The 12,313-nt window shown below is 42.4% G+C and overlaps 2 protein-coding genes across 6 annotated transcripts in view; one reads left to right on the forward strand and one right to left on the reverse strand.

Moving 5' to 3' along the window:
* PGM3 (phosphoglucomutase 3) overlaps positions 1–2,777 on the reverse strand; it is a 30,938-nt gene extending 28,161 nt beyond the window's left edge. The window contains exons 1-2 of one of the 3 annotated variants that reach the window (XM_049896270.1): positions 2,508–2,777; positions 937–1,142 (exon numbers count right to left, since the gene is read on the reverse strand). In XM_049896270.1, the coding sequence (XP_049752227.1) occupies positions 937–1,142; positions 2,508–2,706 (405 nt within the window). In that variant the 5' untranslated portion in view covers positions 2,707–2,777. Of the gene's footprint in view, positions 1–936; positions 1,143–1,756; positions 2,011–2,507 lie in introns of those variants that run through there. The other 2 variants (XM_049896279.1, XM_049896289.1) reach the window with 2 other exon arrangements.
* On the forward strand, positions 2,135–5,474 carry RWDD2A (RWD domain containing 2A). 3 transcript variants are annotated; one of them, XM_049896423.1, is made up of 3 exons: positions 2,135–2,170; positions 3,224–3,564; positions 4,591–5,474. In XM_049896423.1, the coding sequence occupies exons 2-3, from the start codon at positions 3,364–3,366 to the stop codon at positions 5,266–5,268; spliced, it is 879 nt and encodes a 292-aa protein (XP_049752380.1). In that variant the 5' UTR covers positions 2,135–2,170; positions 3,224–3,363; the 3' UTR covers positions 5,269–5,474. The 3 variants fall into 3 exon arrangements, with proteins under 3 accessions (XP_049752380.1, XP_049752374.1, XP_049752368.1); XM_049896417.1 differs by lacking the exon at positions 2,135–2,170 and adding an exon at positions 2,183–2,601; XM_049896411.1 differs by lacking the exon at positions 2,135–2,170 and adding an exon at positions 2,806–2,896.
* The last annotated feature ends 6,839 nt before the right edge of the window (positions 5,475–12,313 follow it).

Raw genomic sequence — 12,313 nt, forward strand, 5'->3', positions numbered from 1 at the left:
TGGCACAGAAGCTGAAAACCGACTCCCAACTCTGCTCTGCTCAAATTCCAGGAAAGAAAAGTACAGTTGGGAGTGAATGCCACCTGAAGGAAACAGTTCAGAATGGTTCTGAACTAGGTTTGTATTTCTCAAACAAACAAATCTGGGATACTTCCTACAAGTCACCGATCAATTACAGTGATTTTTACATTTAGATACTCACACATCTATCATGATCACACATTTAGTATCACACAAGCAGTGCCTTCTTGTTTAGGGGAAGGCAGAGGTTACAATCCTTCACTAACTTACAAAGCTTTAACTTGCAGCTAATTTTGCTATAAAGGTAACAATCTGATGCCCTAGCATCACAAAAAAGCGTATTATTGAAACCATGTATTAGTGAACTATGGGTAGTGCATAATAAAATACAAGAGAAAATTTGAATATAAACTTTTTAGGAAAGCAAGAACAACCGAGCCTCATCAATATTTTGCCCAAAACTCATTTTTGGATCCCTGGAGCCACTTGTTTGGCTGCTCATTCAGGATAGGAAACTACTCCTTAGCTATAGAAAACCAGCCTGAAAATATTCGAAATGTGTTGTCTTTTCAAATTTGCCCTTCCCTCCCTTCCCACTCCTGTCCTCAATCTCTTTCATCACTTCTAACAGAAGGAACACTCTTTTATTACTAATACTGTCTCAATACAACTAACTTGGAAAAACATTCTGTCATTTCTCCAATATGGACACACTCCAAAAAATGACAGTGTTTCACTTCTTTCCACACCCTAAAGAGTCATGAGCTAAATGACCACTCTATTTAGAAAAAGCTGTTACAAACCCAAAGACACATAATACTGAGAAGGCACATTCCTAGAATTAGAATGTGTACTTTGGGTCAGACTGCTCAGGTCTTATAAAGGTTTGCTCTGTCAGGGTACTAAACGCATTACCTCAGGATTATGTGACGCAGTTACCATGACTCCTATCGTAGATTTTGTCTGTTTTGACCTCAGGACAGCCAATAATCCCATTCGAAACATGACATGATCGAGATGTTCTGCCTTTGTTCGAAATCCAGCAGTCCCATATTGAAGAATGAGTCCATAGGGCTTGGCATGTAATGCAGAGTATTTTGTAATGGCGTCTAAATCCATGTCTACAAAATTACGGAATAACTTTCACACATAATAAAAATTTCAAGGACCTTCTGCTTCAAAAGCTGTCGCTCTACCCTAACAAGTCTAACATTACCTTCTTTTTTTTTACTGTCCTTCACTGCATCGATGAACAGAGGTTAAAGGAAATGATGGGCGAAAAAAGTTTGTCTTTGTTCAGTTAGAAAAAGCTAGCAAGCGGCAAGTCTATTTCGGTACAAAGTGATCAAATCTGTTTCAAAAGCATGAAAACGTTTTTTAAAAAACTGACCACTCGGTAATGTATTAAGATTATTCATAAGAGCGTAAACTAGCCCTGCTGAATCCACAAAGTGTTTTAAGAAAAAAAAAAAGTTAGAATAAAATGTTACCATCCCTAAATGTCTTTCAGGCCCTGAAAGCTAAATTCAATGAGCATACCAATGCTTTAAAAAGTATATTCTCCAAACCCAGTGTCCACTCTAAAAAAAAAAGTACCCCCTTGCTCTCCATTCAATCTTCGAAACCGTTTGTTCCTCTCTTCTCCCCCTTCTCTCTATCCTGGCACCCAACAGTGAGGCCTCACGCAGGCCGGTGGGCAAGATCCCCCAAAGCGAGGCCCTCGGGCCAGACTCACCAGGTCCCGAGGCGCAGTGGAGGGTGGGTGTGTCTTGCGAGCGGTCCATGGCTCAGTAATTAATCTGCCTGCTAGCTGTCGGTTGGGCAAAGGATTCCGCCAGCCTGATCTCCCCCGAACCGCTTTGGACCGGAACGCCCCCAATCTCGACTCCAAACCTCAGGGCCCACTCACCTCTGCCAGGACTACCCTTCGCCTCCACCGCGCGGAGAACCAGACCCCAATGCTCAGAACCCGCAGACGTGTCCCTGCGTGGCTTCCGGCCTGTGGCCACGCCCCCCAACCAATCATGGCGGAGGAGGGTCTGCTGGCCCCGCCCCGGCCTCCCCGCCCATCCCGCGGCAAGAGCGCCTGCGGAACTGCGGTTCTTGTTGAGCATGCTCTGTGGGTGTTTCCATTGATTGACCTGGAAGGGTGAGACCTGAGGCTCTAGAGCGAGCCGCCCCGCAGTGAACCTCGGATGGGGAGCAAGGGTCGGGGGCCCTCAGAGCACTGCGGCCAGCAGATACGCAGATCATGCCTCCAAACTTGGGCCTCAAGGGGAGGCAGGCGCCCTGGTACTGGGAAGACGGGGTCCCCGTGGTCCTGGACCAGGGAAACGAGCCCTAATTTGGGGTCTCGGCCACAGTGAGCACCAGCCCGGCTTTTCTCACCCCCCTCGATTCTTGATCTCCCAAATCTTTAACTCCCGGCAGCCTTCCCGGGCCAGCCCTCCCCTGAGCTCGCAATAAACGTCATTTCCGTTATTTACCTGTCGGTTTCCCCGGGCCCCTCAGAGCAGAGGCCGGATGCGAGTCGTCCCGCGCTCCCGGCGTGCGGTCAGGACGCTGTGGCTCCCAGCAGAGGTGGGAAGGCCCTCCCCGGAGGAACCCGAGGGGCGGCGACTGGTCCGCTCCAGCTTGAGCCGTTGTGGGCAGCAGGGCGCGCGTGGCCGGGCCGCCCTGCCGCATCGCAGCTCAGTCCAGGCCTGGGACCCCGGTGGGATTCGGAACCGGGCTCCCTGCCTTTCCCAGAGCCCCGGTTTGTGGAGTAAAAAAAAAAACCACACACCACAAAAACAAACCAAACCGGTTGCTGTCCTGGTGACTCCCGACTCCTGCAGACCACACACAACGGAATAATTTAGGACATCTGTTGAAAGTGAGGAAACCCTGGTGGCGTAGTGGTTAAGTGCTACGGCTGCTAACCAAGAGGTCGGCAGTTCAAATCCACTAGGCGCTCCGTGGAAACTCTATGGGGCAGTTCTATTCTGTCCTGTAGGGTCGCTATGAGTCGGAATCGACTCGATGGCAGTGGGCTTTCTGGGGGTTGAAAATGAAGATTCCTGTGTCAGGGCCGGGAACCGGGTTGGTGGGGAGGCTGGGAATCCGTACTTTAACAAAGTATCTCGAAAGAATGCTTGTGTACTAAATTTTGGGGTCAGGGGATAAAGCAGAAGGGTGTAATTGTCCTGATTTGTGCCCACAGCTCTTGCTGCAAAACGCTCCAGCAGAACTGCTTCCACGTATAAGGTACCTTCCGGAAATTCCGCTGGACGCCGCTGACGCTGACAAACCCAATATCCCTGGGAGTTTCCCAGGCTTCCGGGAAGGTTGATTCGAGGCAGCATGTCTGCTTCAGTGAAAGAATGCCTTCAGCTTCAGCTGCTAGAGATGGAAATGCTGTTTTCTATGTTTCCTAACCAAGGAGAAATAAAGCTCGAAGATGTAAATGCCCTGACGCATATAAAGAGATACTTGGAAGGCAAAAGAGAGGCTCTGCCACCAAAAATCGAATTTGTGATTGCACTCCAGATTGAGGAGCCCAAGGTGGGTGCCCTGAATTGTTTTAAGCGTTGCCTAACCCAAACGCCTGGAAGGGGAGCTTCCTGGTCAGGACACAAATAGAGAATATTCCAGACGTGCAATATTTCTTTAACTTGTTTGAAAGCAAAATATATTTCCTTTCTTCTTTTAAAGCAACAAAAGCTACAACATATAATGCAAAATATAAGATGGCCTGTAAATTATCTTTAATAGGTATTCTGGGTTTTATATAAATATGTACACATTTTTTATCAAATGTGCCTAGTATTTTTATTAAAAACATCTTGCAGTCTTAGACTACCATTATTATTCTGTTCATACATCCAGTTTCTTACCAATCCAACTGCTGAAGTATGGACTACCTTATACATATATCATGGTAAATTTCACAAATCTTAATTTTGCCTTTTGCAAAACTGGCTTTTAATGGGTGATTGAATATTTAATGGCACCATAACACAGAAAACAACTATACAAAATCTGAACACTAAAAATGAATCTGCCTTCAGCTTCAATTGATCCCTTTGTTTCCAGCAACTTTAGTATAACATAGGTACCATGTGGAATGGACATTTGAAAATCACCTTTCTATTTCCTACTTATCTTTCAATTGCCATTCCCTCAGAGGTGCCTCCCTGGATCCCGGACTGGATTCAGTCCCTCTGGTTACACATTTCCATGGAACCTTGTACCTTTCCATGGTAATGCTTCTCACAATTGGAATTAAATATTTGATGAGTGTGATTATTTACTTAGTTTCTGTCTCCTTTACTATAGACTTCATGGAAGGCAGAAATAGTGTACAGCTTCATCATCTCTCTGTCCTAGCACAGGGTACCTGGCACATGGTGGTTTTCAATAAATATTTGAAAGAATGATTGCATAATTGGAAGGAATAGTTTATAAAAAGTACTTAGTACAGTCTCTCACACATAACTAATAGTAGTAGCAATAACTATCAAAAGCAGTTACCATTGATAAACTAACATGTGATTTTATGGTGCTTAAATATTTGATTTTTATTTTAAGGTGAAAATTGATTTACAAGTAATCATGCCTCACAGCTACCCCTATGCAGCATTGCAGCTGTTTGGACGGTCATCTGAGCTTGACAGGCAGCAGCAGCTACTTCTCAACAAAAGTCTCACTTCTTATATAAAGACCTTTGATGCAGGTGAGCTTTGTGTGTGTGCAGCAATCCAGTGGATACAGGACAATAGCGCATCCTATGTCTTGAACAAAAAGCATGTTTATGAACCATCTGCCCAAGAAAAGCAAGTCAAGAACACGTTCCGCCGAATGTGGATCTACAGCCACCATATATATCAGCAGGACCTAAGGAAGAAGATTTTGGATGTTGGGAGAAAGTTAGGTGTGACTGGGTTTTGCATGACAGGAAAGCCTGGTATAATCTGTATAGAGGGCTTCAAAGAGCACTGTGAGGAATTCTGGCACACAATTAGGTATCCCAATTGGAAACACATTTCGTGTAAGCATGCTGAAAGTATCGAAACTGAAGGAAATGGGGAAGATCTACGTCTTTTCCATTCTTTTGAAGAATTACTCCTTGAAGCCCACGGTGACTACGGATTAAGGAATGACTATCACATGAATCTGGGCCAGTTCTTAGAATTTCTCAAAAAGCATAAAAGCGAGCATGTTTTTCAGATGTTATTTGGTATTGAAAGCAAAAATTTGGAATCCTAGGAGGCTACTTAGAAACCCGTGCTTGTTATTTCACTATTTCTGTTAATAAGACCAAAATAAAAGGGCAGGTGGCAGTTTAGCATCCTCTATGAGAAACCAGCTCCAGAATTTTCATCTAATAGTGAAACAAGCCTTTTAACTTTCCAACAATGCAATTGTAATGTTACCTCCATGTTCTTGTGTTATATTATTTGAAAACTACTTACCGTAAGTTAATAAAAAGTATCAATTTAACCAGTGAAGCTGATTGATTAAAGAGAAGTCCAAAGCCCACAGTTAATGTCAAAAATCAAATTGCAGTTACGAATTCACAATATGAATAACGTTGCTTCCTTTCATGATGCTAGCACGCAGGTGACAGACCAAGTATTCATTCATTATTGACGATGAATTCTAAATCTAGTTTAAAATAAGAACACAGAACTTCTTGCTCAAAATTTTAAACCCCTATTTTGAGTTTTTTAGCAAAACTTGACCCTGCCTGTAATGGCAGAGGGATCATAGTGATTCATAATGATGAAGTCACAAGAGTAATTAATGTACACATAATGCTGTGTCTGGGCTAGTTATGTCACTTAGTTAATGATAGTAAGGATAATAATACCAGTATTCTTAGTTGGATCCTTATCCACAAAAATGTAAATGGCTTATTATCTACAAAGTGTTTGCCTAATTTCATCCCACTTTGGCTTGTGTGCCAGTGTACATTACTGCCTAAGGCAAGAAGTGTTGAATGGGGACCAGCTGGGATGGCTCTGCACCATCACCTTATTGGGAAAAATAATCACACTTTACATTTTGGTGATAAGCCACTGCCAACTCTTCTGAAAATTCCAAGCTCCACAGGTTTTTATACCTTTTTCCAAATGAGAGAACTCAAATAGGAGATTATTTAATGATAAAACCCCCTAGTTAAGTAGCTCTTCTATAGCTTTTCATTACAAAGAATCCATCCTTCCCTGAGAATTCCTGGCAGCATCTCCACAACTTTCTCTGGTTTCCACGGTCTCTCCTTAGCTACTGCTGCCTTTCCCCAGGGAGCATTTCATTCTCTTGCTGGGTCCCCTACCACTTCAGTCAGGCACTGCATTGATATCCTGGACCTTCAGATTGCCAAAGCTGAGTGCTGGGATTTAGTAACGTAGAGGGGAATGCCTAGCTCCTTATTTTATACTATAGTCTCTTAGAAGGATGCCCAAACAGCTATGTGTACACCGGGAGTTTACAGAATTGATAAAACAGTACATTCTGTGTCTAGGATACAGATGTGTACCATTTGATGAGGTAGAGTACATAACTGCTCCTGTAAAGATGTGCAGCCTTGGAAACTGTATGGAGCAGTTTTGCTCTCTCCTATAGGGTCACTAGGAAACCCTGGTGGCGTAGTGGTTAAATGCTACAACTGCTAACCAGAGGGTCAGCAGTTCAAATCCACCAGGTGCTCCTTGGAAACTCTGGTGCAATTCTCCCCTGTCCTGTGGGGTCACTGAGTTGGAATTGACTATGGCAATGGGTTTGGTTTTTGGTATAGGGTCACTACGAGTTGGAATCGACTCGACAGCAATGGTTTTTTGTTTGTTTAACCACCGAGTCAAAATATAGAACATACGTGTTACCCAAACGGTATTCTGGAGCAATTTTCGATAATTTTTCTGAATCTACTTTTTACATTCCCAATATAAGCATGTGGTGATACTTTTTTTTCCTTCTCAGAAGTGTTAATAGACATTAATTATGAGAGAAGTATAGATTTTGTAGAAAAAATATATACATATATAATTCAAACCTCAGCCTTGACTGCTAGTTCTGTTTGCCCACCTGACAGGAGACCATATAGCCTCTTCCCCATGCACGCGTGTGCACACAAACACACACACGCATGAGTGTATACATACACTTGATAAGCCAACAGACCATAGCACAGGGACTACTAAACATTCTTGTATTAAATCAGAAATAATGTCTGTGAACTGGAGTCTCCGTACATGACTGCTTACATGCCACCCCAACTCAGAAATTGAGAAGGCTTAGAGGTTGCCTATCTGAGGTCTTCACAGAAGTGTCTTGAACAGCCCAATTCTCTCATTTTCTTTTATCTCAGGTAGCCCAGTAGTAAGCAAAAAGAATAGTTATTTTCTGAGGAGGTCATGATTTTGCTAAAAAATCATGGTTCCATACCTGATTTACCACGGAAACTCTGAGCCCATTGGACCTCCCTTATAAGGTCCACATGGTGGAACTACTTTTACTACAGCCTGAACCAGCTGGAGAGAACTCTCTTTCTGAGCCCAGTCAAAGCATTTGGATTAACCTACAAATGGGGTGGAGCAGCAAGCCCAGTATTCAAATAAGATCACCACATACTGAAGTTCTCCTTAGTGGTAGGACAAACAAAGCACACAGTTTGTTCCTCACTTTGAGGAAACATCTCAACATGCACCAGAAAAAAGGTGACTTGAGTTGGCAGGATCTTGTGCTTTCATGGGGTTTTTCTTCTGCTCTGTGGCATAAGTGTGCCTTATCAGACATATCATCAGTGTGTTGGCCAGCATGATGGTAAGATGATCAAGGTCTTTTATTAAGTATTATATTCAGGCACAAAGAGGGTTAATGTAACACTGAAAAATGGCAATCAGTGTATTGCTGCTTATAGACAGAGTGAGCAAACTGCTTCAGATGCTATTACTAGAATAAAAAGCAGGGGGGATGGGGAAGCATTGATGAAATCAATACCTACTTACTGATTTGCCCCAGGAAAGAGAATTTGTCTGACAGCAGCTACAGTTGGAATCATCATCTGATTAAGTTTATGAATATGTGCTATCACATAAACAAAACCAACCAAACTAAACCCATTGCTGTTTAGTTGATTCCAACTCATAGCCACCCTATAGGACAGAGTAGAACTGCCCCATAGAGTTTCTAAGAAGCAGCTGGGGGATTTGAACTGCTGGCCTTTTTGTTAGCGGCCAATCATGTTAAATCCAGATGTGGTAAGAATCAACACCCCTGCTACTTTTAAAACTTTTAATGATGGGACTTATCTCTGCAAGTCATTCTTTTCACTAATTGTATAAAAAAACCACTTGAATTCCTGAGGAGGCAGGGCCAAGATGGCTGACTAGGTAGAAGCTACCTTGGATCCCTCTTGCAACAAAGACTCGGAAAAACAAGTGAATTGATCACATACATGACAATCTACAAACCCTGACCATCAAACACAGATCTAAAGAGTTGACCTGAGTGACAGAGACTGAGAACGAACTACCACGGGGAAGCAGCGAATGTTTTCAGAGCCTGGAGCCAGCGTCCCAGTCAGGAAACCTTGGCGCCAGGCTTTGGACTGGGCACAGGGGAGCTGAGCATGGCATCCTAAGATGACACAAACATGGGATGCAGCCCTAGCCCCCAGAAGTGACCTTGGGGGAAGCCCAGCCAGTGCATATAGGCAGCGCAGCGACGTGGCTGACAGGAGGAGAAGTCACCGGGAGCCAGCAACTGGTTTTGGAGCTTGGAGTGTGGTGTCCCAGCTGGGGAAACTGGCACTGGGCTTTGGACTGGGAGCGGAGGAACCGACCACGGCTTCTGAGACAGCACAAGCACAGGACGCGGGCCTCACCCTCAGGGGCAATCTCGACCCAGCCAACGCACACAGGCTACACACCCCTCGGGAATCTCAGATAAAGCAGTCATCACCAAGCAAGATAAGTAACTCTGTCTATATTCCGGAGTGCTACACTCTCCTATCTATCTGATCCCTCCCCTCCCCTTCCCAGGCAGCTTCATTAACATTGGAATTTCCTGAGCCAGAGAGTGAAGTGCTCTGTGGTTTTTTGTTTGTTTGTTTGTTTGTTTTGTCTTTTCCTAACCCATTCTCCTGGCCTGAAAGAAGCAGCTACAAAAAACCCAGGGACCAAAAATCCTTCCCTGACTTCCCAAAATTGGACTAAAAATACACAACCAGCTCCAGCTGAGCATTTGAGATCCACAGTCTTGGGCTTTCATCCCTTCAGGGAACAAGGTGGCTATTATAATGCAAAGGCAATTCTGATAGGGATCTGACTGTAATTGTTTTAGCAGATTACTGGAAAGACAAGTTTCCCAGGTCTGATATCTCTGCGTATTAAACAGAGCCCTCACTGACCCACAACAGGGAACTGAGGGCTGAAGCTCCCCCCCCAGACCACCTAGCCTCCTGCCATAGGGGTCTGAGGATGGTGACACCTATGAATCTGTAGAGGTACTTGCATTGGGTGCCTAAGGTACAGCTGCAGAGCCCACCCACCAAAGTGCTTTAGGAATAGAGACACACCTACCTCACTGGTACTTGGGGGAAGCCTGTCAGCATCCTGCCCCCCCCAGAGTGTGACCCCCTGTTGCTACTAGAATCTGGTGCACACAACTATCACCACTACTCCTCTAGGTGGATAGGTGACAGTCTGCACCACACACTTGGTGACCCAAAATCAGATTCTACTCAAGAATACTGCATGGACTCTTAGGCTTATATATCTGGTGACAGCCCTAACCACCTGGTAATAGGACATAAGTGATTCAAGGGCTACAACAATCAAGAGAGCGCAATCTAGTAGCCCATCCATGTATATTGAAAGAAAACAAAACAAGATAAGACTAAGTGAGCAAATATAAAATAAATCATTACAATATCTTAGAGATGGCTCGGAGACAGCAGTTGATATCAAACCACATAAAGAAGCAGACCATGATTGCTTCTACAACTCCCCAAACTAAAGAATCAAAATCTTTCCCAAATGAAGATACAATCCTGGAATTGCCACATGCAGAATATAAAAAACTAATTTACAGAATGCTTCAAGACATCAGGGATGACCTCGGAAATGAAATAAGGCAATCTACAGAAAAAGCCAAGGAACACACTGATAAAGCAGTTGAAGAAATCAAAAAGATTATTCAAGAACATAGTGGAAAAATTAGTAAACTGCAAGAATCCATAGAGAGACAGCATTCAGAAATCCAAAAGATTAACAGTAAAATTACAGAATTAGACAACTCAATAGGAAGTCAGAGGAGCAGACTCGAGCAATTGGAATGCAGAGTGGGGGATCTGGAGGACAAGGGAATTGACACAATATAGTTCAAGGGAATTGACACCAATATAGCTGAAAAAAAATCAGATAAAAGAATTAAAAAAAATGAAGAAACCCTAAGAATCATGTGGGACTCTATCAAGAAGAATAACTTGCGTGTGATTGGAGTCCCAGAACAGGGAGGGATAACAGAAAATACAGACAGAATAGTTGAAGATGTGTTGGCAGAAAACTTCCCTGACATCATGAAAGATGAAAGGATATCTATCCAAGATGCTCATCGAACCCCATATAAGATTGATCCCAAAAGAAAATCACCAAGACATATTATCATCAAACTTGCCAAAACCAAAGATAAAGAGAAAATTTTAAAAGCAGCCAGGGATAAAAGAAAGGTCTCCTAAAAAGGAGAATCAATAAGTTCAGACTACTAAGCAGAAACCATGCAGTCAAGAAGGCAATGGGATGACATATATAGAGCACTGAAGGAGAAAAAAATGCCAGCCAAGGATCATATATCCAGCAAAACTCTGTCTCAAATATGAAGGCGAAATTAAAACATTTACAGATAAACACAAGCTTAGAGAATTTGCAAAAACCAAACCAAAGCTGCAAGAAATAATAAAGGAAATTGTTTGGTCAGAAAATCAATAATATCAGATACCAGCACAACACAAGGTCACAGAACAGAACATCCTGATATCAACTCAAATAGGGAAATCACAAAAACAAATTAAGATTAATTTTAAAAAGAAAAAAATGCTCAAAACAGGGAATCATTGAAGTCAATATGTAAAAGATCACAGTAATCAAAAAGAGGGACTAAATACAAGAAGCATAGAACTGCCATATGGAGAGGGAAATGAGGCGATATAGGACAATACAAGTTAGGTTTTTACTTAGAAAAATCGGGGTAAATATTAAGGTAACCACAAAGAGGTATAACAACTCCATAACTCAAAATAAAAACCAAGAAAAACATAACAACTCAGCAAACATAAATTCAACTACTATGAAAATGAGGAACACACAATTTACAAAGAAAAACTTCTCAGCACAAAAAAGTAAGTGGAAAAATGAAATTGTCAACAACACACACAAAAAGGCATCAAAATGACAGCACTAAACACATACTTATCTATAATTACACTGAATGTAAATGGACTAAATGCACCAATAAAGAAACAGAGAGTCTCAGACTGGATAAAGAAACACGATCTGTCTATATGCTGCCTACGAGAGACACACCTTAGACTTAGAGACACAAACAAACTAAAACTCAAAGGATGGAAAAAAATATATCGAGCAAACAACAAGCAAAAAAGAGCAGGAGTAGCAATATTAATTTCTGACAAAATAGACTTTAAAGTTAAATCCACCACAAAGGATAAAGAAAGACACTACATAATGATTAAAGGGACAATTGACCAGGAAGATATAACCATATTAAATATTTATGCACACAATGACAGGGCTGCAAGATACGTAAAACAAACTTTAGCAGAACTGAAAAGTGAGATAGACACCTCCACAATTACAGTAGGAGACTTCAACACACCACTTTCAGAGAAGGGCAGGACTTTCAGTAAGAAGCTCAGTAGAGACACAGAAGACCTAATGGCTACAATCAACCAATTTGACCTCATAGACTTATACAGAACACTCCACCCAACAGCTGCAAAGTATACTTTTTTTTCTAGTGCACATGGAACATTCTCTAGAGTAGACCACACATTAGGTCATAAAACAAACCTTTGCAGAATCCAAAACATCGAAATATTACAAAGCATTTTCTCAGACCACAAGGCCATAAAAGTGGAAATCAATAACAGAAAAATCAGGGAAAAGAAATCAAATACTTGGAAACTGAACAATACCCTGCTCATAAAAGAGTGGGTTATAGAAGACATTAAGGAAGGAATAAAGAAATTCATAGAATGCAACGAGAATGAAAACACTTCCTATCAAAACCTCTG

The sequence above is a fragment of the Elephas maximus genome, chromosome 1, assembly GCF_024166365.1.
Source record: "Elephas maximus indicus isolate mEleMax1 chromosome 1, mEleMax1 primary haplotype, whole genome shotgun sequence".
NCBI lineage: Eukaryota > Metazoa > Chordata > Mammalia > Proboscidea > Elephantidae > Elephas > Elephas maximus.

What these genes read in the sequence shown, in the direction of transcription:
- RWDD2A (XM_049896423.1), top strand. Translation starts at nt 3,364, where the DNA reads ATGTCTGCTTCAGTGAAAGAATGCCTTCAGCTTCAGCTGCTAGAGATG. An exon ending in TCCAGATTGAGGAGCCCAAG is followed by an intron (nt 3,565 to 4,590) that starts GTGGGTGCCCTG and finishes TTTTATTTTAAG; the next exon opens with GTGAAAATTGATTTACAAGT.